Below are 27,415 nucleotides of genomic sequence, written 5' to 3' on the forward strand. Positions count from 1 at the left end.
TTAGGACTATCATGAATTCCAGTATGACTGACATACTGGTAGTGGGTTTAGTCCGTTTGTACATTTTAAAGTTGTGCAGGACAGAAAGCAATTATATATTTTGGAAACCTGCCCTGTGCATTGCAGCCACCAAATGCCAGTAATAGTTTTGCCCCCTTAGCCCTGAGACAACTTAAGCTCCCCTGAAAATTTCCAAAATCACCCCTAGGGGGCGGTATCATCCCCATTGAAACTGGTAGGTTAAGAGCTCAGGCTATAAAATCAGAGCGCCCTGGGCTTCATCCTAGCTCCATGAGACAGGTATTTTATTCACCCTTTCTGTGCCTCAGTTCCTTTGATGATAATAGTACCTATCACGTAAAGATATAATGAGAATTAGTGAGTAAACGCATGTGAACTGCATAGAACCAGGTGCCTGGCTCATAGTAAATAACGAGCCATTGTTCTTATTATTCTAGTATAGTTATAATAATTACTGTTATTAATATTACTATTATTCTTACACTGTTAAATGCTGTTATGTGAAAGACTTCTGATCTCCTCTTAATTGTGGTTTTAAACTGCTCCCACAGGAGTATAAAATAGCAACTAACAATACCTCCCCTAACAATGGAGCCCACCTGTAAGCTCAGAACTGAACCCTCCTGAATCTGGGCCCTCTTCATCTGACTCTCAGATTACAGCACTGGGCACCAGAGTTGGGCCCCAAGGGGTTTGTCTATAGCCCATCGTCCTGGAGAGGGGCCCCCTTCATGGGGGGCAACCCCAGGGAGGAGGACGTAGGCCCTGGAAAGCCTGTCCTGATCAACGTGGGGAAGGGCTGGGATGGTGGAGCTACTCCCTGGGGCTGGAGGAATAGAAGTGGGCAGGGGGAGGACACCTCAGATGGCTGAACAACAGGGCCCCTGCTGACGTCCTCCAGCGAAGGCTACGGAGCCAGCAAAGGGGAGACCTTGGGAAACATTTTCCCTCCTCCCTCATCATGTCCCTAAAGGCAGCCAAGGGGCCAACACAGTGTCACCACCATCTCCTCTCATTTGTAAATGAATTTGTTTTCAAAGGGTTTTTCATCCATTTTTTCATTTGACTTTCTTGAGAGCTCCATAAGATGGCAGTTAATATCCCCATTTCACAGATGAGGAAACTGAGACTCAAGAATTTTAGTGACTTGTCCAAATCTTCATGCAGCTAGCAAGGAGCGGGGCCAGGAGTTGAGCACGGCATCTCCTTTCCTCCATCAATCTCAGCAATGGGGCGAGCCAGTTCTGCACTGGAGGCTTAGAGATAAGGGGGCATGTGGCATGGCCCCCGTTCCCTGTCAGCAGCAGGGTCTGAAGCCTGGCTGCCGCCTGACCCTAGCATGCTTCTCTTCAAGAATAAATATACGACCACACGGTTACAGAGCACTACTCCTTAAAGGGCATTCTGCTAGTTGCTTTTTCATTTATAGTTCCTGACTACTGCCCCCTTTTGCAACCCCAGCCTGGCTTGATAGAAGGGCTGATCTGGGCCAGAGGGTGGAGCGGCCAGGGACCTGTGAGCATCATGCTTGGAAAGAAGAGCCCAGCAGTGCCCTGTGCTCTCACATTCCGCCTCCTCTCCAAGTCAATGGCTTTGGCCTAGAGGGGGAACTGCAGACAGAGAGCCAGGTCCTGGAAATTGACAATTTCTCCAGTATACCTCCTCCAGCTCTAAAGGTCTGTCTTGAGCCTGTATCTGGTCCCAATTCTCCCTGCTTCACAAAGGACATCAAGGTTTATAGCTCTCCCAGGGATGTTACAAAATCCAAAATCCAGTCATTTAACTTATTTTTAAAAGTATAGATAGATAGATGATAGATACAAAATACATACTCCACTAGCCTTTTAGGGATGAGGAGAGGTGTCCAGAATTGAAAATCAGCCATTAGAACCAGACTGAGGCTAATCAAGAATTACAAGAAGCTTGCCTTCCTATATCCTCTTTCTTGAACCATTAATGCCTCCTCCTCTCCCCAGACATCCTGCAGAAGCCCAGGGAAGCCTGCCGCTGTCCTGGGCTCACGTCCTCTCTCCACAGCCCGGCCCATAGAATTCACAGGGCTTCTTGACTCTCACTCCTCACAAACATTTCAAATTGAGCAGCTCTGGTAAAGTCCTTCACACTGAGTGTCAATAAGGGATAACCACTGAGCACCTGCCAAGAGAAATGATCCAAAAACACTGAGGCTAGATGAAAAGAATCTGGGCAACCTTTCTGATACCACCTCCCTGCCCCCACCTTCAGTGGAAGCTTCCAGGGCCTGAAGAATCTGATATTTCCATTGTACAGGACCTTGGGACAAACCTTGATCTGGGGTCACCCGGATCAAAAAGATGACAGTGGTGTCGACAACAAACCATCATTCCCTAGTTCATGGGGAGGTGGCACGCTTCTGAGAACTCCAGGATCCCTGCCTGGGGAGGCTGAGATGTACAGCCCAAGGCATGGGGGGAATGGGTGGTGCATATGCTCTGAACGCAGTTCTCTTAGTCAGGGAAGGATGGCCCCAGATACCCCTCCCCTTTTCTGCCAAGCACGTAAACACTCAGGGACCCCAAGGCCAGCCACAGGCAGACACGGACACAGAGTGCCAGAGACACACCACTTGTACAAACCATTTATTCCCTGCATTGGGTTTATACAAACTTGCAAGATACAAATGCAGAACTCACTGGGTGCTTCAGTACCTATATCTAAAAAGAATGCTGCTGAGAGGGAAGCAAGCTCTCGCCTGTCAGTCAGGATGGCCCCTCCCTGGGGAGGGGCTCATTGGCTAGAAAGATGCTAAGGGGCTGGTACGGCTGTTTGGTCCCCTGACAGAGATGCCCTCTGTTTATCTAATCTTAACTCTTCTTCTAAGGTCACTTTTATACTAAATAAAGACACTGAGTCATAAATTTCCTTGTATGGTTTATTGTCTAATACTAGCAAATCAAATTGGCCCCAATATGTGCATAAATAGATATAGGTGTATATATATATATGTATATTTCATATTTTCCTTAGTTTTAAGAGCTGCCAGGTTGTCAGGGGGTACCTAAAGGGAAAGGAATTAACTCTGTCTTGCTATAGTCAGCCCTGCTCCAAGAGGATCCCTCTCACCAAGGAAGGCGAGCAAGTGCGCACAGCTTGCAACCTCAGAAAAACTCTAAAGTGACAGTATTAGTATTTGATTACAGCTTCTTGGTTATTGATGAGGGAGGTAATGTGCTAATTGGGAAGGCCCTAGATTAGTAACCAGGGCTGTCACCAGGTCGGTTACTTCCCCCTGGGCCTCCATCTAGGCCCCCTTCATTCACAGCAAGCTGCTTTAGGCTGGGAATAGGGTGCCAGCAAATGTCAAAGTGGGAAGCCAGGCTTCACATGCTGGCCAGGAGCTCTGTGCTAGATTCCAAAACCCTTGATTCCAGATCTGGACAAAAGACATCCATTCTGCCCAAATTCTTGCAAGGCGAGAGCCCCTTGCCCACTTCAATAGTCGATAAGCAGTCTGGAAGGCTGAGCTGGCTTAGCTCAGGGCCCCAGCAGCGAGAAAGTCCTTGGCAAGTCTGAGATGTACCTTGTCCGTGGGACCCTCCGGGCTGACTTCGCAGTCTGGATGCCAGACTGGGGTACCATCCCCTTAACAATGGCCCCCAGAAGAAAGGTCACAGAGGGAGACAGATGCCATAGGTGTCACCCAGACCAGTGAGGGATCAAGTGAAAAGGAGTGTGAGAAGTCCAAGGAACTTGAATGTATCTGCCCCGAAGGACCCGTGATGCCAACCCGTTTCCTTTGGCTGTTGCACCATATTCTAGGTCCATCAAAGAATAGACTGACATTCTCAGTGCTGTTTGGTGTAGGCTGCCCTTTCCAGCAGGGTGATAAAGGAGGTGGTCCAGGAGCACATCTGGGGTGTGTGTGCCTGCAAGGCTGTACTTTTGTGCACACAACTGTAAACATTTCCTCGAAGAGGGTTCACACCCAATAACCCTAGAGGGTCATCAAAAGTTGACAGTGTAATCAAATCCTTAGACCAGGACTTGCAAGAGAATGTCCTGCCCTGGCAAGATCCTCTCCGGGTGAGCTCTGGGGACCAGCCCTTTGCAGACTGGGGAATGGGAGGAAGGAAGCTGCCGAGGAGGAGGGAAGGGTGGAGGGTTGGACCTAGAGGCAGCTGTCCCAGTCTCCTCGTATCATTTGCCAATTCCATTCAGACATTGCACATTTTGAAAATAGATTTGCTTTTATAACAAAAGCGTAAAATAGATCTGTCTTAAAATAAGTCTTTCCTCTCCCCTTCTTTGGATCAAAAGGCATGGGGTATGGCCGCAGTATGCTAGGAATGATGTGGAAAGTAAAGGAGAGAAAATGGGCCTGGGCAGGAGTTCTAGTAAAGGATCAGACATCCAAACAAATATATATATATATATTACATATACATCTATAATATGTATAATCTTCATAAAACATATATTAAGGCATGTAAAGCAACATAAAGAGCCAGCTTTATGAAATAAGAGGTGAGAGAGAGGTGGCAGAGGGGCAGACATTAACCCTTGGTATTTTACATGTATTTCTAAAAATATCACTTAAAAAAAAAAAGGAGACACAGACAAAGAAAGGGGAAGGCATGGAAGGCCCCGAAAAATCTGTTTCTTATGGATGGATAAGGTGTGGGAGAAGATGGAGAAGGGAGAGACGGTTACCTGGGAGCCAATCCCACCTGCCAGTCTGTGGCGGGGGAGGACAGGTTTGGGGTGCTTGAGCTGTGCTGAAGATGGGAACTGCAGCCAAGGGTCATGTTCAGAAAACCTGCTAGAAGTGAAGGTGAGTGGAATCCCGTCTGTAAACCCTCAGAAGCATGAGAATATCCTAAGCACCTGGAACAGTGCCTGGTACATAAAAGGTGCTCAATAAATATTTGTTGAGTGAATTGTCAACTTTACTTGCATATGAACCATAACTGTCCCAGCCATGAAGGAGTGGAGAGGAATTGTTGGAAGATGAAGTAATCATTCCTGGGGCCGCTGGAGGTCAGAATGAAGTCTCTGGGCAGCAACTCTGGCAAAGAGAAGGCCTAGGGGCCAAGGTTTTTCAGCTTCACTCTCTCTCCTCCATCCTCTCTGGCTACATTCATCTGAAGGTGGGTGGAGCATAGGGAGAATGGGCTTTGCTTCTGTCTCTCCACTACTGGCTCCCTGGGTAGGTGGGTCGTGAGTGAGCCAAGCTAGAAGGGAGACCTTCCATACAACCTCAGCTTGTCCTCATCTGGGATGCCTGGAATGCAGCGTAGGGCCCCAGAATCTGGCCTACCAGATTAAGGCCACATTCCCTCTTTCCAGGGCACACGCTCAGCTGGCCCACAGCACATTTCAGGGGGAAGGGAGACAAGATAATGTCACAGAAATGTTTAGGAAAGGCCCCAAGGCTGACCACACCCTCCGTAAGACAGGTCCTTCTCTCTGCTCCTGACCCCAGAACCAGGCCCAGACCTAGAAAGAGCCATCTCCCAGACTGCTGCTGCCCGGGCCCTCAGCTCACACCTCCATGCCCACAGCAGTGTGCTCCACGGCAGGTCCTCGGTCTGGCAGCCCCGCTGATCCTGGGGACGAGGTGGGAGAAGCAGAGCCAACAGCTGGCACTGTACTTGGCACTAACCTAAGGTTCCACCCTGGGGAAACCAATTCCTTACCCCTTCTCATCTCCGTCCTCCTCCTCCTACTTGCGCATGAGTCCTGCTGCTTCCCTTTCCTCCCACTGTCCTGAGACCTCTCCCTCTCTCTCTGCTACCCTTCTCAACCTGCCCTCAGACACTGCACAGACCTGCTTCTCTCTATCCACAGCCAGCACTGTCTTCTGGGAGCCGAGGAGCCTCTCCCCATCTCTCATCATCTTGCCTTTGGCTCAGGCAGGGTGGTCAGTCTCCACTGGACCCCAAAGGAGTACCCATAAGCAGAGGTGTGCCAAGACCCTGGGCACAGCTGGGGCAGGACGGCGGGGTTGATGGGGGAAGGGGGTGATGGTGGGTGCTGTTCTCGGTGTCAAGAGAGGAGTCCTAACCTAAGATAGCCCAGGGCGCATTCCCCACCAGGGCATCTTCTCCATCAGGGAGTGTTCCAGTAGGGCCATCACAACCCCAGTTAGAGCCAGACCTAGGCTCCCTGTGCCGTGGGCATCAGATAGGATGGCGCTCCTCGCCCCACCATCTCACGCCCTGGCCTAGGACCACCGTCTGAGCAGCAAGGACTTCAGGGCCGGGCGCCGTGGGTATGTGGACACCGAGGCATCTGTGCTCCTCTCGGCAGAAGCCTGGCCCCCAGCCTGGCTCTCTGTGGCATTCCCATGGGAGCACAGGGGCGGGGGGCCAGGATGGGCAGAGGCAGGCTTCAGAACGTGGTTCTGTGGAGCTTCACGGCATTGGCCTCAGCCAGGGCTTGCACTGGAGGAGAGAGACACGGGTGAGAAAAGCGCTGCACAGAGGGGCAGACCCTCCAGCCCACCCTTCCCAGAGAGAAGTCTTGCCTTGCAAAAACCTGTGGAAACCCGCCCACCCCCTCAACCCTGAGAGAGGGAAACAAACGAGTAGAAGTCAATTCTTGCGCACTTGCCTGATCCTGAGCAGCTGCGTGCTAGGGGGAAAGAAGGGACACAGCCTTTGCCTAGAATCGTCCAGGGCTATTTTAATTTACAGTAAGATCTGGGAGTGATCTGGGAGAAATAAGATCTGGGACAAGCAGCTTCTGAGGCAGGACTGCTGTGTATCTCAAAAGATGACCGGCTTCTTGGCCGACAGGAAGTGCAGGGGTGGGAGTCAGGGCAGTCCCTCAGACAGCGGACAGGAGAGGCCTCAGCTCTGTTCCCGTCTGCTTCTGGAGAAGCAAAGCCACTGGCACTGCAGCATCCAAGAAGCGGCCCTGCCAGCCGGCTCTAGCCCGGCACTGCGCTGGGGACGCTTGCGGGCTCAAGCAGATGGATGGAAGGGAAAGAGCGACAAGGGGCACTGGGGTGAGGGGAGAAGCAGTGCCGGATGGAACAAGACGGTGCAGATGGCTCAGTGGGGGTGAGGGGAGGGGTCCCCGTTCCCTGGGCTGGATGAAATACAGTAGAAAAGTGCTTACGTCAGAGCTCAGACCCGCATGGCATGGCTGCTTTCGGCGCCCCGTGGGGATTCAGACGATAGGGGGTTGGCTGGTGGAGCCGGGGAGGCAGGGGAGGTGGGAGGGCTTGGGGTGGCACATTGCACTGGAAACAGAAATGAACAGGGAAGTGAATAGGGGCGGCCGGGGGTGGGAGGAGGGAGGTTGGGCGCCCAGAGCAAGCGAGGCCCCCCTCCATGCGGTGCGGGGAGCAAAAGGCAGGAGGCAAGCAGGACAGCTGAGTTTGGGAACTTGTTCAAGCTGAGGCAGAGCTGGCCTGGTTCCAGGGGCGCCATGGAGGAGAGCATGGGGCCCCAGAGGAGCCCTGGCCCAGTCCAGGCTCTGCTGAGAGCCAGTGTGACTGTGGGCGAGGCCCAGCCCCTCTGAGCCCAGGGCTCCGCTTCCATCCCTGCAACCGGGAGAGATACACGTACCTTTCCACGACTGTGGAACAGAACGAGGGATGGCACCTCATAGGCAGTGACATCGCTAGTGACCACAATTCATAGTGCAGTAAAATCACACTAGTACAAATCATCAGGCCCTCATCCAGTGACTCAGTCCAAGTGATCACCGTGTTTACCAACTCCATGCAAACAGGTTTCCGACGGGCTTCAAGCCAGTCGGTTAACTTAGGCTGGAGGGTTCAGAAACGATTCCCCACAGTCACTTAATATCTCTTTTCATCAATCCAGGAAAGGCAAATTCCAATCCACCCCTAAACAGATCATTAAAGGCCTTAAAGTGCTGACATTAGAATTAATGAGATTTTACTGTATTATCATTATTATTTCACGTTGAGAACAGCAAAATGAAGGACAAGGAAAGGGGAGTCGTATTGTTAGGAACAAGCTCTGCACCGTCTCCGGACCCTTGTGCACCCTTGGTGCAGCTGTGAGAGAACATCCTCACTCAGGCTCAGAGAAGAACCAGACCTCAGCCAGGGTCACACTGTGTTTCCCCCAAGAGAGGGATCCTGGCATTGAACTTCCCAGTCTCTTGCTCCCACCCTACCCTGGACCTCATCACCTTCCCTGGCCTCTGCACAAGAGAAAGGGCCAATGCAGCCCCACGCATATCTACACACGCCCACATACATACATAAGACACGCAGGGCTCTCCCCAACAGGAAGTGATCCACAGTCCGTGCATGGGATCCAGCAATACGAAACCTTTCTACTCAGCACACGTAACTCAGATGTGTGTGTATGGGCACTTCTGAACCTGTGCCTTGCACATGACCTAACACACTTGTAACTTGCCATACAAATACATACACAAATGCTTTCAAAACACACATTCGTGTGCATGTCCGTATCACAGATAATGGTTAGTTGCCTGGCAACTTCAACTTTTAAAAGAGTCAAAAAATCAAAACCTAAGCAAGGAAGATCTCAAGGAAGCCAAACAGATGTTACAATGTACATGCAGTGAAGTTCTTACAATTTATTCATTGAAGAGCTCCTTGGAGTCCAGTTACTCTTATTTATACACAATTCTGATATATGTTGACTTGCTGAGATTCTAGCCCATGAGAGATTAGAAACAGGAAAATCAGGAGAGAGAGAGAGGAATTGAGAGGCCCACTGACATCTATATAAGGCACAACTGAAGAGAGAAAATCTTCTGTAAAAAGTAGACAAAATAACTTTAAAACATTTCTCCAAAGAAGACATACAGATGGCCAAGAGGCACATGAAAAGATGCTCAACATCACTAATTATTAGACAAATGCAAATCAAAACTACAATGAGGGGGCTTCCCTGGTGGCGCAGTGGTTAAGAATCCACCTGCCAATCCAGGGGACACGGGTTCAAGCCCTGGTCCGGGAAGATCCCTCATGCCGTGGAGCAACTAAGTCCGTGCACCACAACTACTGAAGCCCACGCGCCTAGAGCCCATGCTCTGCAACAAGACAAGCCACAGCAACGAGAAGCCCACGCACCGCAACAAAGAGCGGCCGCTGCTCACAGTAACCGGAGAAAGCCCATGCGCAGCAACGGAGACCCAACGCAGCCAAAAATAAATAAATAAAATAAATAAATTTATTAAAAAAAAACAAACTACAATGAGGTATCACCTCACACTGGTCAGAATGGCCATCATCAAAAAATCTAGAAACAATAAATGCTGGAAAGGGTGTGGTGAAAAGGGAACCCTCCTGCACTGTTGGTGGGAATGTAAATCGATACAGCCACTATGGAGAACAGTATGGAGGTTCCTTAAAAAACTAAAAATAGAATTACCATATGATCCAGCAATCCCTCTACTGGGCATACACCCTGAGAAAAACATAATTCAAAAAGAGTCATGTACCACAATGTTCACTGCAGCTCTATTTACAATAGCCAGGACATGGAAGCAACCTAAGTGCCCATCAACAGACAAATGGATAAAGAAGATGTGGCACATATATACAGTGGAATATTAGCCATAAAAAGAAATTAAATTGAGTCATTTGTAATGAGGTGGATGGACCTAGAGTCTGTCATACAGAGTGAAGACAGAAAGAGAAAACCAAATACTGTATGCTAACGCATATAAATGAAATCTAAAAAACAAAAACTGGTACTGACGAAACTAGTGGCAGGGCAGGAATAAACACATAGACATAGAGAACGGACTTGAGGACACGGGGTGGGAGGGGGAGGCTGGGGCGAAGTGAGAGTGGCATGGACATATATACACTACCAAACGTAAAATAGATAGCTAGTGGGAAGCAGCCGCATAGCACAGGTAGATCAGCTCGGTGCTTTGTGACCGCCTGGAGGGGTGGGATAGGGAGGGTGGGAGGGAGGCTCAAGAGGGAGGGGATATGGGGACATGTGTATGCATATGGCTGATTCCCTTTGTTGTGCAACACAAATTAACACAGTACTGTGAAGCAATTATACTCCAATAAAGATCTATTACCAAAAAAATGTGTAACAGTTTGGTAGCATTTAGCAGGGCTACAAACAGATCTGTATGGATTACAGCCCCCAAGTGCATCCCTTCCACAGAGGTCAGCAAAATAAGGACGTTTATAATGATACTAAATGAGTGACAGCAAGAAAGATTGATTGCTAAATACAACCTCTTTAAGAAGTCAGAAAAATACTAAACACATTAGGAATATATCCATCAAAATAAATTCACATATGCAGTGGATAGGCATTGGACAGATGTGCTATTACAGTTGTGTGTTCACAAGTGCTACCACATCTGCAGGCATAATCGGTCATATGTACTCACATTCATGAGGCTGTGCTCTCTCCACCCTGCACACACAGGTGTGTGTTCACAAATGTGCAGTACATACACTGTGCGCGACATATACACAAATACTCTTTATCATTCCTCATACTGCACAGAAAGTCTATCACACGTAAGTGTGTGCATTCATAAGCACTACCTCCACCCGTGTATTGTACACTCATGTCAACAGCTTCCCAAACGTCATCTGTACTCATAAATAATGGGTCTCCGCTCTACACCCACAGACATTTTGCACACACAGACACACTCCTATATTTGTCCTCAAACTTTCCCTCCACCCACACATAACACACGTGTATATGCACCCATACGTATGTATCTACAACCATTACCCAATACAGACACTGCAATGACATCACGCCACACACACAAACTTAAAATTGCCGCATCTTCCCAGATACTGCACACCAGGTATACCAACAACTGCTACAAGCTCGCCACCGACCACAGCATCCAGGCCCCACACCCCCACTCAGGCACTAACTACATCCCTTGCCCGCTGCACTGTCCTCATGCCCCCTGTGCCCAGCACTCTCCCCCTACAGCGCCTGCTGTGCTTGGCAGAGCTGCAGCTCTGGGAATCTGGGCCATAGGCCAGGGGTGGTGGGGACAGTGGGCTAAGTCTGAGGTCTGGCCCTGCCACAGCCATTTTTTAAATAGTTGGGGTCTCGGCAAAAGCAAGGTGACCATTTGTTTTCAGCACACTGACCCTGAAATATAAGCCCATGGGTATCAAGGGGGAATCTGAAGAGCCAGGGTGGGTTTTGTTTTCGTGGCACCTTTGGCGCGGGAGCTATAGAAGAGAGAGCCAGGGGCTGGGACAGGGCAAGGGGCAGAGGGAAGTTTTAACAGTGCTGTATGCTCTAACCCTTGAAATAGGAAGTTGCCTTTTGCCCAGAGCATGTGGAATTTGATCTTTGGAAGCTTCGAGTTCATTTTGCAGGTAGACTACAGGGCGGTTGACAGAAGACTCCTTGTAGCCAAACTGGTTCTGCTGCCTTCGGTTCTGGCTGCAAGATGCGGCTCTCTGAAGCCCATCCCTTCTCTTGCCCTCAACTCCTGCCCACCTGAAAGCCTGTTTCTGAAGTATCTCCAAGGGCTTTCCCTGGCCACCCATTCTAATGTCCATTTATATGCCAACTGCTAGTAGGTTCTTCCTTAAAGCTTACTTAAATCTCCTTTGCTGTAGCCTAAAACCCTCTGGTTTCTGAAAATATCCATATTTAAAATAGCTAGAAAACCCACAAAACATTCCTATTTCTACTTTAGCTATTGCTATTTCAACTAATACCAGCACAGCACCAGCACTACTGCTACTACAGCCGGCTAGCATTTATTGAGCAGTAACTGGGTGACAGACATGGTGCTAGATGCTTAGCTCACCTTGTTTTCATCCTCACACAGATTGAATTTTACAGATGAGGAAATCGAGCCTCAAAGAGCAAAAACTGAAACGCTCCAAGTCACCAACATGAAACGCCATTCCCTCCTCTGTGCGTCCAGCCACGATTCTAATCTGACACTTGCCCAGGCTACCATAACTCTGGCTGGCACAACCTGTCTCTGCCCACTCAACCAAAGTCATCACAAGCCTGGCATCCGTCCAGGGCATTCGTCTGGACTGGCCTTCAGAACCCCCCCCCTTCCCTCTCCCTCCTAAGCACCTTTCGTGTTCAGGAGTGGGGAATATCGTCTCCCATGCTAATGACTTAACCACTGTCCTTCCTCCACCTCAAAGCCTCCCATTCATAGGGTCTCTTCTATTCTTCCCAATTACATTCTCCTCTATTCCGGGGTGCTTCTCCTCAAGCTGAGGGGAAGTGAGTCCTATTGGCTGCAACCCCATAGTGTCCACTAAGACCCACTAGCCTTTGTATCAGTGTGAAGTCAGTTCCCTGTACTCATCTTTTCTTAGCAGAAAAGTGGGTTTGGGTCAGTAGCCAAGGTGGTGACTGTATTGGCTGCTTGTACCATCTTCCCTTTCCATTCCTGCTATTTGCATGCAGCACGAATGGGAAGTCAGAGAATACCCTGGAATAGCTGGCCCTCGCTCCACCACTGGTACATACTTGCATCTTTTCCAATCAGGCTCAGTTATCGCCTCTTCTCTGGGCCTTTCCTGGACCTGCCCAGGTAGAATGGCCCCCTGTGCTCCCCGCATGGCCTCTGGCCATTTCTCTGTCCAGCAGCTAGGCGGGTCATCCTGGCTCTGAGCTCCCAGATGTCAGCAACTCTGGCCCCTTTGCACCCCCTGAGACTAGCACAGCCCCTGGCGCTCAATAAGTGCTCATTCTGACCTCAAGGAACATCGCCCTGTTCTGTCCCTGGCCCCCTGCCGCACTGCACTACCTCCCCTACGCCTGGTCAGCCGGTCTCCCTGGCGGAGCGAGGCCCAGCCCGTCTCACCAGACAGCATGCGGCCCCTGCGGGAGGCCTCGGTCGCCAGGGCACAGGAGATTTCAATCCGCTTCTCCTGCTCCTGCAGCTGGCTCTCTGAGTCCTGGGGCACGTCCACAAGGTCCCCCTCGCCGATGGGCACCACGTTCTGCATACTAAAGAGGCACAGACACACAGAGATGGAGGGGGGGACAGGATGGTCCGACTGGCTTGGGGGGCCTGGAGACTGAGGTTGGCAGGGATCCAGGGGCCTGTGAACGTGCAGGCTCCGGTTCCCAGCAAGCCTGTCCCCTGGGGTGAGTGGGACCCTAGCAAAACGCGTGTTGGGACCTGCACCATTTAGAAATGAACTAGAAGGGTCAAGTGAATATTTAGGGCAGGCTTGACAGGGAAAAGAAGTCACCGGAGGGCAACCCATCAGTTTGTCTTGATGACAGCGCGTGCACGAGCCCAGTAGGTCTTTCTGGCACCGGTGGCAGCGTCACCAGCCCTGCCACGTGCCTGGGCCCGGTCCGCTGCCTGGAACCACTGCTTCCATTTGCTCTCTGCTGGGGAGGCTCAGGAACCCCAACCGCATGAGTCCGGGCACTGGATGCAGTGGCACTAGTGCCCCAGGTGCCCTAGGAGCCAGGGTGGGTAGAGGAAGTGGAGGTTCACCCCAAGGTCTGTTACCTGGACTTGGCAATGAGCGTCTTGATCCTCTCCACCTTCTTCTGTTTCTCCTTCAACTCCTCTGGGCTCAGGGGAGTGTCAGGCTCCAGGTCAATGTACCGCTCAGGGATGAGGACTTTGTCTGGGGTGGAGAGCTGTGGAGGGACCGAGGTCACCGCCTCTATTCCTTCCTGGGGTTCCCCCCGCCCGGCCCCTCCTGGACTCTGCTCACCTCCTTACTGATATCCACATCATAGTGCTGGGGCTCCAGCTCCATTTTGCGGAGCCGGGCAATCTCCTCCCGTGGTGTCTCGTAGGCCTGCCCGCCAGGCTCCTCTGCTCGCAGAGCTGCCTCCAGGTTGGAGATGTCCACCTCATGGATGCTGCGGTGACGGCGCACCTAGGCGGCAGCACCGTCGTGACCACGCGGGGCCTCTGTCCCACTGCCAGCGGCACCTCCACTGCTACCCACGCCTCCAGGCAGCCCTAACCATGCCCGTGTCCTCACTATCCCTGCCTAGCATGCCTGACCTGGCCACCCCCCACTGCTGAGCTATCCTTCTCCCATGCTGCTTGTCCAAAGCCTGCTCACCTACAAGGGCCCCAAGGTGAAGTCTCATTCCTGTCTTCTGTCCCATCCTGCTGTACCTGTGTTCACGTCCTGTGCCATTTATAATATTTTGGGCAACTGACTCGGTGTGTCTTATATCGATCTCTAATTTTTTCATATGCTAGAAGTCCTAGTCCACCAATTAGAATGTAAACTGTTTGAGGGCAGGACTCATGGGCCATAATTTTTCTTGTATTTCTGAAATTTAATGGAAAGAAAAATTAGGCCAATAGTTTGGGCTACTCCCAGCTCTGCACTTAATAGCTGTGTGGCCCAGAGATCCCTTAATTTCTCATGACTTTTTTTCCCTATCTCTAAAACGGGGGTAATACTTCCTAATCCAGCATCCTTGAAATGACTAAATGAAATAACATGAAAGGGATCGTGACTTGTACTGTGCCATGTGATGTTGAGCTATGATTACCTTCAGTAACCCCCAGCCCAATGTTAAGCACATAGGAAATGCTCTAGAAACAAGTGACGCCTACTTCTAGGTTGCAGGTTTTGTACTAACCTCTCTTAACTGAATTTTGTATAATTCATTTCAGCCAAAATAGTCAAGGCATTCCTTTTTCGTGAATTATTTTTCTTTAAACACACAAAAAAGGAAACCCTTGTTGTAGTATCTCCTCTGCCCAGTGGGGGACAAGCGTCCCCCAGGTCTCCCAGGCGCCCAGCTTGGGTCCTTCCTGGTCTCTCCCTGACTAAAACCTCCTCCCTCCCTGCAACCCCTCCAGGCCAGGCTGGTGGGGACCTGGGCGTGGGCAGTGTTGGCAGATGCCAGGCCATGCCTGTGGGGGCTGGGAGGACGTTACCACTTTGTAGGCGGGCCGGGCACTGGGGTCGGGGGCCGGGCTGGCCGGGAGTTGCAGGCTCCTCCGCTTATCCTTCATAGAGCCGCTCTGGTGCCGCCGCATACGGTCAATCTGCTCCTCCACGCTCATCTTGACCTTGCCCTCGCCAGGGAACACAGCACTCTTGGGGCGCTCCTGCTGTAGTGGGAGAATGGGGCTCTGACTGGTGCCTCACCCTCCCACCCAGATTTTTCATCTGCCCTAATCCCTTAAAATTTCCCTTCTCTGGGAAGCCTGCCTGTAATGGGTTGAAGAGTGGACCCCAAAAGATATATCCAAGTCCTAACCACAGTACCTGTGAATGTGACCTTATTTGGAAATAGGGTCTTTGCAGGTGTAGTCAAGTTAAGGAGCTCAAGATGAGATCATCTTCAATTAGGGTGAGCCCTAAACCGAATAATGGGTGTCCTTATAAGAAACAGAAAAAAAGAAGACACGTAGAGTAGAAGGTGATGTGAAGGTGGAGACAGCAGTTGGGGGGGGGGGTGCGGGTGCGTCTACAAGCCAAAGATTGCCAGCAACAGCCAGAGCCAGGAGAGAGGCATGGAATGAGGCTCCCTCAAGCCTCCAGAAGGAACCAACCCTGCGGATACCTTGATTCTGGACTGCTGGCCTCTGCAACGGTGAGGGAATAAGCTTCTATTGTCTTAAGTCACCAAGTTTGTGGTGTTTTGTTAACTTCCTAGCAACCCCAGGAAACTAACACGGTGCCTCTGGTCAGCACATTTGACTCTGACCACTGACTTTTGCGTTTGTATTTCATCACTGGCACATTACAATAATTTTGTTAAATATTCTTGTATCTTTATTATGTATAGCTTCCTTGTCCCGTGACGTCTCCCTGAAGGAGAACTCCTCCGCTTGCCTTCTTTCTTCTTGTTCTACCTTCCTCCTCTAGTCCTGGGTTTCTTGAACAGTGACAGATAGGTGGACACACGGAGGCCCCTGGGCTCCCAGCCCAGCTCAGGCCTGCACGAGCTCTCGGGGCCTGCGGGCGTGCACTCACCCGGGAGGAGAGTCCATTGGTGAGCCCGCTGGCACTCCTCTTCACCACCCTTGATGGGGTAACTTCTTCATCAGTGGGTGACTTTGTCCGAGGGGGCACAATGCCAACTGCAGGGAGACGCAGTAGCCAGTGGGTCCCATAAAAAGGGACACAGGGCAGCCTGCTTCTCAGAGTGGCTCAGTCCCGCCCTCCATGGAGGCGAGAGGCCCAGGTGGGGAAGCACCTCCTTGGATGTGAGCGAGCACCAGTCTGGGCTCTTCTCTGACCCTTAGCCTCACTTCCAGGGGAGGATGGAACAGGAAGTACCTTTGTTGAGAGCTGCCTGCTTCTCTGCTTCCACCTCTTGCCTGGTGGGCACAAGGCTGACGTCTCTAGTGGTGTCCAGGGGTGAGGTCTGGTGGGGGTCTTTCTTGCTTTGCTCATAGCTTGCCATAGGCTAGGGAGAAGGGATGAGAAGATGGATGGATGGTGCTAGAGTGACCACCGAGAATTGGGTCCCTGGTGGTGTTTCTTTGTTTTGCAGTGGTGGGAGTGCAAACCTTTGAAAAAACATGGGGCAGGGAAACTGTGTGTGCCAGCTGGGAAGTGGGCAAGGATACACTGGAGGGCTCAGGGCCTCCAAGAGGGCCTCCGTTGAGGCCCATCAGAGAGATCCCTCAGCCCAACCAGTCCTCCTGGCAAACATGAAAAGCACAGACTTGCTGTGAGCCAGAGGACGAATGGTTGGAGGAGGGGGCTACAGGGCCAAGGCTATCTGTGGATTCTGTTGGGATCCCACCCAAGACTTGAGCACAAGAATAAGATGAGCTTTGTGGGAAGGAAAAGGGCATTTGGGTTGTGGTCTCACAGAATCATGTGACTAGAAAGGGACCTCAGACATCATCTGAGCCATCCCCTCCCACGGGGATGAAGAATTAAGTCTCAGTGAGGAGAGTGCAGAGAGACTAGACCAGAGGTCACAAACTCCAGCTCTGGCCCAACTACAGAGCATGGGTAAGTCCTATCACCTTTCTTTGTCCGTAAAACCGAGGCAATGATACCTGCTATGCCCACCTCACTAGGCAGACCCTCAAGGGTTGTGCATATTTCCAGTAAGCAGCTGAGCCTATTTGAGGAGTCTTTCTACTCACCATGCAACCTCTTCCAAGCCTAACTGCATATTTCTCCTGGATCTTGGCTAGGGATCCAGGTGAGAGAAGGAGCCAGAACAGGGGAGAAAAGGGTCTGTATCCTTACACTTCAGGGGCTGACGAGAGTCAGAGGACATAGACAAGGCAGAGACACAGGCAAGGGGAGAGGGAGAGCATGGGAGGATTGGGGTCTGAGGTGCACAATGGCAGGAAGGGGCTGGAATGGCACCAGTGGGGGTTGGGGGGTGTCACTGGATTTCCATCGTCTGGTCATGCTGGTAGGGAGGGGGGCAGAACCCACCACCTACAGCCATGGGCTGCCACGGGGTAGGGCGGAAACTCATGTTTTCATCGTCCACAGGAAGCAAAAAGGGGAAAGAGGACCAGTATGAGGGTCTCAGCCATCCCTTTGCTTATCCCAGAGTCTGACAGAGGGCCAGTAGAAACTGAGCTGTGGGAAAATTAATACTGGGATGGGAACAATGACTTGGTCTCCTGCCGGGCCCCGCTCCCTCCGTCCCTGCCCTCCAGGACCCAAGGGTGTTGGGTACCTGACCCCTGGCTGTCTCGCCACTGCGGTGCCAGGAAGGGGAGTTGGGGTATGGCCAGAGGCGGCTCTCACTAGGGAGTGGAGGCACGGTGGGAGGAGACTCCAGGGGGACGTAGGCTTTGGGGAGGGGAGGCCGCGGGGGGCCAGGCTCCTGAGGCAGAGAGAAGCCAGAGCATTAGGAGGAACAAGAGCAGCCACTGTGAGAGCAGAAGAAAAGAGCATTAGCAGAGGCGGACGACAACATTGCTGGAGCCTGGGGCGGGGCCCTGGACCACCAAACTCCCACCCATCGCCTGGATGGAGTTCCACCTCCAGAGCTAACCCTGCCTGGCCTACAAGGCCCTCCTCTACTGAGCCCCCGCCTGTGCACTGGTCCCCCATTTTCTCTGAAGCTCTCTCCTTATTGTCTCCCCATCACATTGGGCACACCCCTCCCCTGTACCTTTGCTTCCGCCAGCTCTCCAGCCTGTAATGCCTTTCCCTTGTTCCTCTACCTGTCCCAATGCTTCATGGCCCAGTTTAAGTTCCACCCTCTCTTTGGAACATCAGAACATTTACAGTCTGAGCCACGTGGCTCAGTACTGAGACATATGCCACCACGTTACAGAGGAGGGCTGTTCACTGTGAATGGGTCTTGGTCCCCATTGGACGCTGGGTGGGTGAAGGCCCTCAGGCATCTTTCTGAGAGGGTCTCATACCGTCCCTTGCCCAGAGTACAGCCTCCGAAAACACCTGCTGATTGGCTGACTGGGCAAATGCCCCCCACACCAACCCTCAGCCCTCTCACCCGCAGAACAATCCTAGAGTTAAATTCTTATTAAGTGTCTGGTGTCTCTGCTAACCATCCCGGTGCTCAGGAAGACTTCCCTGAAAGGCAACTAAAGATGACAGTTGGAGATGAGAACAAGTAAAGGAGAAGTCTGGAGGGAGGGTCACCAAACTGGGTGTGAGAATGACTACCTTAGACAGAGATGAAGCTCTACGACTGGAGGCCTCTGGGGAAGAGATGGGCACAGAACTTGTACAATTTCAGGCAAATGGGGACCTAGTCCTCCCTCCCCCACCCACCTTCTTCTCCGTGATCTCAGCTTACCTCATTGGACCCGGGCTTAGTGGGGGACCCCTGAGAGCCAGACACCAATGAAAAAGGGCTCAGGGGGCTGGTGAGGCTGGTGGAGCTGAGAGGGCTGGCGGGGCTGTTGGAGCTGTAGGTGCCTGAGGGGCCAAGTCCTCCTTTGGGGAAACAGAAGAGGAGAGAGATGAGGGAAGGGGTAGGGGTGTGGCCTGGAGTGTGGCTGGGCTCTGTAGGTGGAGCAGGCAGGGGAGGATTTAGGGTCTCAGGGCCACCTGGGCCTGCTGAAGGGACTTATAACGGGCCGCCTCACAGGTTGGCTGTTGAGAGGCGAGCTGGGCAGGAAAAGATAATGGATGGAAATGACACCACTACCTCAAAGGTGTCACAGAAAGCCAGCCCAAGGTCCCTGGGCTGAAGGAAGACACTAAGGTCATGGTCTCAGATCACCAGTGGGCCCATGGGCTTAGGGGCTGGGAAGGCGCAGGTGCTCTTTGACCTGTTCTGGGGAGGAATCTAGATGCAACAGCATCTCTGATTGGTATATCTGGTCTATTCTGGGCAGAGGGAAATTTCTGGAGCCCTGAGAAGGCCCTGACTGGCTCTGAGCACAGTGTGAAGGCCTGGAGAGGTATGAGTTGGCAGGTGTGGGATGGAGACCAGAGACACTGGAGGTTTTTCTGGTGAGGCCAGGAGCCAGGAGGCTGGTGGAGAGAGCGCCTACCTCTGTGCTTGGCTGTGTCTGTGCCCCGGGATGGGTTATTCTTCCTCAGCCCCTCCATCACATCCTGGATCCTCCAGATCTCCTTCTGGATTTGTCGGTTGAGCACCTCATTCTGAAACAGCCAGAGAGCAGGTCAAAGGAGGTGGCTACCAAGGAGTGTCCCGGCGGGAGCTTTCACGTGCTCATGTGCACACGCACATCCCTCTAGCGCACTCATCTTTCTCATGGGCAGGCTTTGCCTCTTCGGCTTCTGGAATTGCGGGAGGAGAGGGCTCTGTCATCACAGCAAAGAGCACTTTTAGGTGAACATGTGGCCTCAGAACGAAGAGAGTGAGCACCTGTCCCTCTGATTCCGCCCCCCACCCAGGGGAGCTCAGGGTGGTCTTGGAGTGAACGCCCCTGTAGGTGGACACCTGATGGTGGCCTGTTTTCCAGGGGCAAGAGCTTCTGGTTTACTGTCTTGTTTCACATACTGTGGGACTGTTTGATAGGCATGAATTCTACTCAATTACAGTGTCCACTCTTTGAAAAATAATAGCTACCTTTTATTTAACATTCCCCACCCCCCTGCCCGCCTATACCAGGCACTGTGCTGAGTGCTTTGCACACATGAACTCACTGCGGCTGCACAACACCTCTACGAGGCAAGGACAGCGGTTGTCTCCACTTCAGAGGCGAAGAGGCTCACGCCCAACACCATCTGTTAGTAAGCGGTGTGGCCACCATCTGAATCTGGTCTCAAGAGCTGGTGCCCTTGACCATGACGCTATCCTACCTCCCAAAATGTTTGCGTTGAAAGTGAGGCTTGCCCACAGAACATGGTGGCATTTGGGGCCTCTGGTCCAGGGGCTAACCTAACCTAACAAGCTGCAAGGTTGGGTGGTAAGTTTTGTTACCAGGAGGGAAACAGGAGGAAAATGGGGGAAACCAGGGTGTTAACTGCGTCAGAGAGACAGGGCTTGCAAAGCGAGCTAGAGAAGGGGCAGAGCCTGGGAAGAGAAAAGACAGAGGAAGGAAAAGAAGAAGAATGCCCCAGGAATGTCCATCCTCCTGCCTCCAAGCAGAGTGTTTTTGATCCATCCCAGAAAGAAAGGCCTCTTTCCCACCTAAAAATTCCCCGGTGGATGGCTCCCACACTGCGTACTCTTCTGATGTCATGAGAGAGATTTGTATTTATCACTATCTTGTTTACATTCATATATCTGTTAAAGTCTCCCATGCTTCAACTTTTATTCTTCCCCCATGATTTGATGGAACTAAAGAACGATCCCACATTATCTTCACCCTGAAACTCAGAGTCTGTTTTAAGAGGCCCTGAACCTTGTCTTTCATCTCAGGACCAACTCCTGGTCATAAGTCTCTGAAATTTCTAAAGCAAGAAAGGAAGCCACCGTGGTCTCTTTCGGCCAAAATGACAAAGGAGGGCCTGAAGCACACAGCAGCCCCGCCTGCCTGTGGGCCTCTTCACCTGGAAGTCCAAGCTGAGCTGCTCCCAGAGCTCGTCGTGCAGGGCAGAGACCTCTGCCTCCAGGCCCTCGTACTCCATGGTGCTGTTCGACAGGGCCTGCAAGGGGAGGGCTTACTGAGAAGCTGCAATTGCCAATCCGCCCCTCCTCGTCCTGCCTCAGGGCCTGGGGCCCGGGTACCAGAGGGACGGGAGAGGGCCCTGGGCTGAGACATTCTGATGACAGCCAAACACTGGCCTTTTAGGAGGTGCAACAGCCCAGCCTACTGCATGCCCAAACAGAGAGAAAATGGAATCCTCTCTGGATGGCAGGCAGGCCAAAAGGGGCTAATCTCACTCTCACACCCCTCCTGTTCTCCCCAGATTGGGTGATAGAGAGTAGAGGGCAAAAAAGGAAAGAGCTGGGGGTGCCTGTTCTCTGGAGGTTAGAGACCTTCCTCCCCCTGGGCCACAATTTCCTGGGGCTTTTGCTGCTGCTCTCTGTGTCAGAGGGTCTGCCCTGTGCCTACTGGGAAGTAACCAGGGTGGCATGTTGCCGGTATCCTGGTTCTCCAGGGGAGTGGAAAAGGTGGGCAGCAAAGCTGTTAGAGCAGCCAAGGAAATAAGTGGCCCTCAACTTCACTTTGTCCTGAATGAATCCTGCTGCAGATACGGCTTGTGGGAAACAAGCCAGTCTCCCTGGTGGAGACTCAATGGGATGAGCAGGCTGGCACATTTGCTGCCTCTTCGCAAGGCAGTGTTAAGGTCTTTGTTTATGCCCCTCGCAGACAGCACCCTGCTCTCGCCGTCAGAGGAGAACAGGAATTAGAGGAGCACAGCTGGGAGGGTGGCTCCCCCCTGCAGGTGCTGGCCAGGGTGGGAGCACACACCCAGCTCCCAGGTTACCGTGGTTGCCTGAGACAGCTCCACCCGGATGTGGATGAGCTGGTTCTGCAGCGACTCCTTCTTGTGTAGCAGCTTCTCTGGGTAGGCAGGCTGGTTTCCAAACATCTCCAGTTCCTGATGGGTCCCCATCAAGGCACTTTCCAGGCTCTCCTGAAGAAAGGCAGGGGAATGGCTATGAGCGGCCTTGATATCTCCTCTCCTGGGCTTTCAGCAGCAGAGGCCTGAGCCCTAGGGGTTCAACCAGGCAGCTTAGTGGAGGTTTCCCTCACACTGGCTAAGGTCCCCAGAAGAGCTTCAGCAGGTCTGATTAAGGGCAGGACAGAAGTTTAAGGAGGGGCAAATCTTCATCAGCTTAGTCAGGATGGAGATAGCAACCCACACCTTCTCTGGGCCAGCCCCCCGTCTGCCCCATTCAGGGCCACCCCATGGCTCTCACCTTCTCAGCTCGGAGCTGCTGCACCAGCCGTTCCTGCTCCCTCACCACCTTGTTCTGCTCACACAACTTGCCCAGCAGCTTCTGGGGGCCCCAAGGGGGAAGGGAGGGAGAAAGAAGGGAGTGAAGAACACGGTTTGATAGGGACCTGGGAATTGGGTTGGCAGGGCCTGGCCTCTGGATACCACCTCCTCTTCCCTGCCAAGGAACCCTGGGCCTTCACCTTGACCTTGGAGGCTCCTGGGAACAGGAAGATGGTCTTCACCTTGGGGGACTCTCCAAAGACCCATTGGGAGGGGAGACAAATTTATTCTCTGAGGAAATGAGTCAGCTTGAGAGGGGAGAGGGCTGAGAGCCAAACGTTAAGCTTCTGCACTCCCACCCTCTTGGGGTTCCAATTCACAAGAGGTTCAGGAGGTAACAACGGCCTCGCCTCCTAGGCCTCCAGGTGTGTATGAATTAGAGGCATAGGCCGGTTTCTGAGCAACAGTCTTAGCAAAACCGCTGGACAATATAAACTGGTTCCCTAGTCCCACAGGACCCTGATCTCCCCTCCTCCTTCCAGAGTCTCAGGGTGGCTGACGGTGGCTCCCTCTGAGGTCTGGTCCTTGCCTGTACAGAGCGTCTCCCCTGCCTGCTGGGCAGATCTGCTACCTAGGCAGGGCAGGTTAGGCCAAACTTGTCTTCTGGGAAGACCTGTGCTTTCCTGCGTCCACACCTTTATCCATGCCACTCCTCAAATAGCCGCTTGGCTACTTTCTAGTGGGCCAAATCTTGTCCTCTGGGCCCTTTATTTCAAGGCCCAGCTCACGTGCCGCCTGTTTTGTCCCCGGCCTCCCCCAGCCCATGCGGTCCCCCTGCCCCGCACTCCTGCAGACCCTGTTACAGTCCGCTCAGCACATGGATCCTGTGCCTGCTGCTCCCTGGGCCTCCCACGGCCCATAAGCTCCCCGAGGGTGGAGCCAGGCCTCATTCTTCTTTCCAGGCACCTGGGGACTACATGCTCTACCTCCTAACGAAGTCTGTGCTCCTGAAATAAGCAGAAGCCAGCGCTGCAGATACAAGGGCCTCGAACTCAGCGGAGAAACGCACACAGCCATGGTGGGAGGTAGGGGTGAGTGGTGAGAACGAGAGGAGGCCCAGGAAGAATGTTGTCTTTGCGGTGAGAGAGGACAGGAATGAAATGTATGAAGGGCCACAGGAGATGAGAGATGGATGGAGGAGAAGCCCCCACGGAGGACAGTGAGGATGAGAAGGGCAGCGGGAGAGCTGTTCTTACATCTGTGTCTTGCTCGTTTAGCTTGTAGGTGTGGAGGCTGTCCCGGAACACTTCTGGGTATGGAGGGACCTGCAGGAACAGGAGGCCGGTTACCACAGCAGAGGGCAGCCCGGGCAGGGCACGCAGGGACGGGAGCGCTGACAGTCTCGCTCCGTTCCTGCCACCAACCACAGTCCCATCGCCTCAGGCAGCATCTGTTCTGGGGACCTGGGCTGAGCTATAGTGCTCTGGCGCCCTGGCCGGAAAGCGTGCGACAGCCTGGCCTAAGCTCCGCCCCAACCGTCCTGGGCTGATTCTGGAGGTAGAGATGCTGCTCACTCGTGCTCTGTATCTCCTCTCCGCTAAGGTCGAAAATCTACTGCCAAGAGGGCCTCCAGGGCTGTGTAGCTCCCAAATGGCTTACTGGTAACAGCCATGAGAACAACAGTTAAGTCCTGGCTGTTTTTGATAAGGATAAGACCTGGGAGAACAGAACGAGCCCTGGAAGAATTTGAGAACGACCACCCTACTAGATGGAACGCCAGCCCCAGGGCTTGTGCCTCAACCAGAAGTGTCTCTGAGTCCAGCAAAGGCGCCTGCCCTTGGTGACACATGCAGCAACAAGAGCACATTCTACACAACTCTGTCACTGGATGGTTCCATATCACACCCCTCATGTCCTTCACCCCAACAACTGTTAAGAAGATACCAAACATGAAAGAGAAGTCCTGAACGTTAAAAAGCAGCTTGCGATCCCTGGCATGGCATGAGATGTCAGTGCTGGCTATTTTGATGGCCTGGGAAGTGGGCCTGTGTTCACCCATGAACGTGAAGAATGGAGGCGACACAGTGAAAATAAAGGAGGGAGGCCAGGCTGAGCCTGGGAGATGAGGCCTGGCAGGTGAGCAGGCGGAGTGGACTCATCCCTGATGGGTGGACGCGACCATGCACAAGCAGCTGAAAAATGGTGTTGACAGGGACCGTGCTGCCAGGCAGAGGTCTTACTTGCATGAAGAGTTGGGCCCTGGGGGAGGAGTTCTCCACCATGCGGTTCACCATACTGATGAGAGTCTCACTCTCACTCATCTGCGGCAGAGGAAGGAACAGACGATTCAAACTCAGACCCACAGAGAGATGTCTCCCCACGCCCGCCTGTGCTTGCTTTCCAGGAAACAGGAAAGGACAGCTCCTCCTGAGGCCTCCAGCACCTTCTGCCTGGCCTTGCCCATCACTCAGCCCTCGTGAACTCCATCTCAGGACCCGCACGGAAGTTGCCCTTGAGGAAAGCCCACAGAAGGGACCTGGGAGGCCACTGTGCCCTCGCTTGTGGCTCTGAAGAGGCCCCAGCCCAGTGACACCTCCCCAGGGCGCCTGAGTGTGGTGGGTCTCATCCCATTGGGCCGGCTCTCATTTCTCACACTGGTTTGGTCAAAGACCACACAGGCAGTTAGAAAGTCTGATCTCCCAAAATCTGAACTGAATGAAACAACGTTAAAGAAAATGTGACCGGCTCTTTGGATGGGCCGTCACATTGGGAAGGCACAGGTCTCTCTTCCCAAACCCTGCCCACCTCTGCTCTAGAGTAGAAAGGATTGCTAAACACGGTTTCCAGAGCTGGGCTGGTAGCATCCATGCCAATCTGGGATGGCGCCAGGGAGCAAACAAGGATGCCAAAGCAAGTAAGCCACGTTAAAGGGACACCAGAGACTGGAACACTGCTCTCCCAACACGTTATCCTTATGCTTCAAGGATCATCAGGAACGTGGAGGGGGAAAGACTATTTGCCAGATGAAAACGAAAGAGAGAGAGGGAGGGTGAGGGAGAGGGACAGGGAGGGACGGAGGACGGACGAGCCAACCAAATCAACCAGGAATGCCATCATTTCCCCCACTGATTCCAGTGTGATAGCGTCAAATGTAAACATATTAGGGAGTGTCCTTGGCTATGTCCCTTTAACTCAATGGATCTCCAGGAGAAGGCAGCAGAAGACAGAGGGGAGTTGTGCAGGAAAAGCTTCTTGGGGAGGAGCAGTGAGTAAGGGACGGGACGGAGCCACCTTAGGGCAGATCTTCTCAGGTCACAGTTCAGGGAACCCCCACGTTTTTTGCCCTTGTCTTCCCAATCTTTGTTGGACCCACACATAGTTCCCTCTTGCCCTGTTTAGGCGGCAGCCCCAAAGCAGCCTTGCTTCTGCACGCTGTACAAGACAGGGTGAGGGGCACCCCTCCACCCCCATTCACAGGCTCTAGAGCATTTAAAAAGGCTTTCCTAGGATCTGATTTTGCTACTTCTTTAGCCCAGTTGGGAATTTTTTCTATGATATAAAGTGTGATTTAAAAGGCTTTTAAAAGAGCAATTATAATATGAGGTTGAGTCTTTGCAAAATGGTTAAAAGTCAACAGTATATCAACCACATTTTCTGTAAGGATCTGAACTCAAGTCAGTGCTTATCTTCTTAGAGCCTGTGCACGCGCATGTGCGCAAGTGCGTGTGTGTGTGTGTGTGTGTGTGTGTGCGTGAATGAGATTGTGTTTGTTGTGTACGGGGTGTGCCAGTGTGGTGTATGTGTGATTGTATGTGGTATGTGTATGTTTATGTTGGCTGCCTGTGTGTCATACCTGTGTGTCCTGTGTGTGGTGTTTATGTGTGTAGGACAAGGCAGATCTACCAACACATCAGGCTTTGAGAGGGCAAGGGAGGCCCAGGCTCTTCTTGGTCACCCACAGATCTCATTCCTTCCCCAACCAGTAGATCTAAAACAATAGAGGAAGCAGGGGTCTTCTCACCCTGGCCTGCCCCCACACATGCTATGGCTTTCAGGATCATTCAGCCCACGTGGGCCTTGCCTCTAGGAGGATTCCTGTGTGCCACCTTCTGTCTCTCCGAAACGTTAGAGAAATTTCGTGAGAAAGCACCTAACCCAGTACCTTATACACAGCACTGGGGTCAAGGGTGGTCAATTAATATTTTTGAGTTTTGGAAGAAAAAGAACAATAAAATAATCATAGTAGCAATCACTAGCCCTCATCAATGCCTGCCAAAGTGCTCTCATATACGTTCTCACTCGACTCTCCCAATAACCTGTGAGGTAGAAAGGGCAGGTCCTACAATGTCCGTCTCATGATTGAGAAAACAAAGACCCAGAGAGACCAAGGTTTAAAAAAAAAAAAATCCCTGTAAATGGCACAGCTGGAACTAGAGTGCAGTGTCTGACTATGTTCTGGACTCTTCTTATCATACAAGACTGCCTTTTAAGAGTATTATCGTTTATCTAGGAAAGAGGTCCTCTGAAAGGTTATTTCTGAAGCCCCCAGCCCCTCTGTGAGGGAAGAAGCCCCCAGGAAGGGGCCCTGCCATCTGCACTGAATGCTTGGAAAGCCAGCAGTGTGGATGGGCTGCGGGGAGGAAGGCCTGCCGGGAGTCATCCCCACAGGGACGAGAATGCTTACGGTGTCAATACCACACGCTCCTTCTGGGACTAAAATCATCCTGATGAGGTTCAACCCCAGTTTCTTCACATGTCAGAGGTTTCCTCAGCTGTAAACCGAGTCAAAAGCTCAGAGTCATATCCAAGCTCTGCTGTTCACTGGTTGTGTGTCCTTGGCGTGTTATTTGATCTCTCTGGGCTTTAGTTTCATCACATCCCCTACGAAACGGGGATAATAATACCTACCTTGCAGAGTTGTTATAAAGGTTAGGATCTGTGAAATGCTTAGAATGGTGCAGGGCATGGAGGAAGCATCCAATTACGGTAAGTGCTACCACTATTATTATTATTATTATTACTAACATTATTATTTCCACCACCCCAGGCCGCCTCCACCTGGATCTGGTACACATCCAGGTCCCCCATGATTTGTAGCACAGATCTGAATATGAGCATGTGCTCATATAAATTGCCCAGCATATTGACCCCTGGCCTGTCTAAACCCAGTATCACAGCCTCCTTAGTCTCAAAAGGCAAGGAAGCCAAAGGTGAGAG

General features: G+C 52.1%; 1 protein-coding gene across 22 annotated transcripts in view; it reads right to left on the bottom strand.

The window, feature by feature from the left end:
* Window positions 1-2,618: 2,618 nt before the first annotated feature.
* The window catches only part of PLEKHA6 (pleckstrin homology domain containing A6), a 137,639-nt gene continuing 112,842 nt past the window's right edge, over window positions 2,619-27,415 (bottom strand). For 12 of the 22 annotated variants that reach the window (XM_029226762.1, XM_029226760.1, XM_029226775.1 and 9 more), the window contains 13 exons: window positions 24,439-24,519; window positions 23,455-23,523; window positions 22,179-22,259; window positions 21,743-21,892; window positions 20,861-20,956; window positions 19,393-19,504; window positions 18,690-18,829; window positions 16,223-16,352; window positions 15,917-16,023; window positions 14,872-15,048; window positions 13,679-13,846; window positions 13,468-13,601; window positions 9,970-12,950 (listed from right to left, as the gene is read on the bottom strand). In XM_029226762.1, the coding sequence (XP_029082595.1) occupies window positions 12,686-12,950; window positions 13,468-13,601; window positions 13,679-13,846; window positions 14,872-15,048; window positions 15,917-16,023; window positions 16,223-16,352; window positions 18,690-18,829; window positions 19,393-19,504; window positions 20,861-20,956; window positions 21,743-21,892; window positions 22,179-22,259; window positions 23,455-23,523; window positions 24,439-24,519 (1,710 nt within the window). In that variant the 3' untranslated portion in view covers window positions 9,970-12,685. Of the gene's footprint in view, window positions 6,444-7,122; window positions 7,247-9,969; window positions 12,951-13,467; window positions 13,602-13,678; window positions 13,847-14,871; window positions 15,049-15,916; window positions 16,024-16,222; window positions 16,353-18,689; window positions 18,830-19,392; window positions 19,505-20,860; window positions 20,957-21,742; window positions 21,893-22,178; window positions 22,260-23,454; window positions 23,524-24,438; window positions 24,520-27,415 lie in introns of those variants that run through there. The other 10 variants (XM_029226771.1, XM_029226768.1, XM_029226764.1 and 7 more) reach the window with 7 other exon arrangements.

This window comes from Monodon monoceros, unplaced genomic scaffold (assembly GCF_005190385.1).
Source record: "Monodon monoceros isolate NGI ecotype Baffin Bay Population unplaced genomic scaffold, NGI_Narwhal_1 Super_Scaffold_18, whole genome shotgun sequence".
Lineage (NCBI taxonomy): Eukaryota > Metazoa > Chordata > Mammalia > Artiodactyla > Monodontidae > Monodon > Monodon monoceros.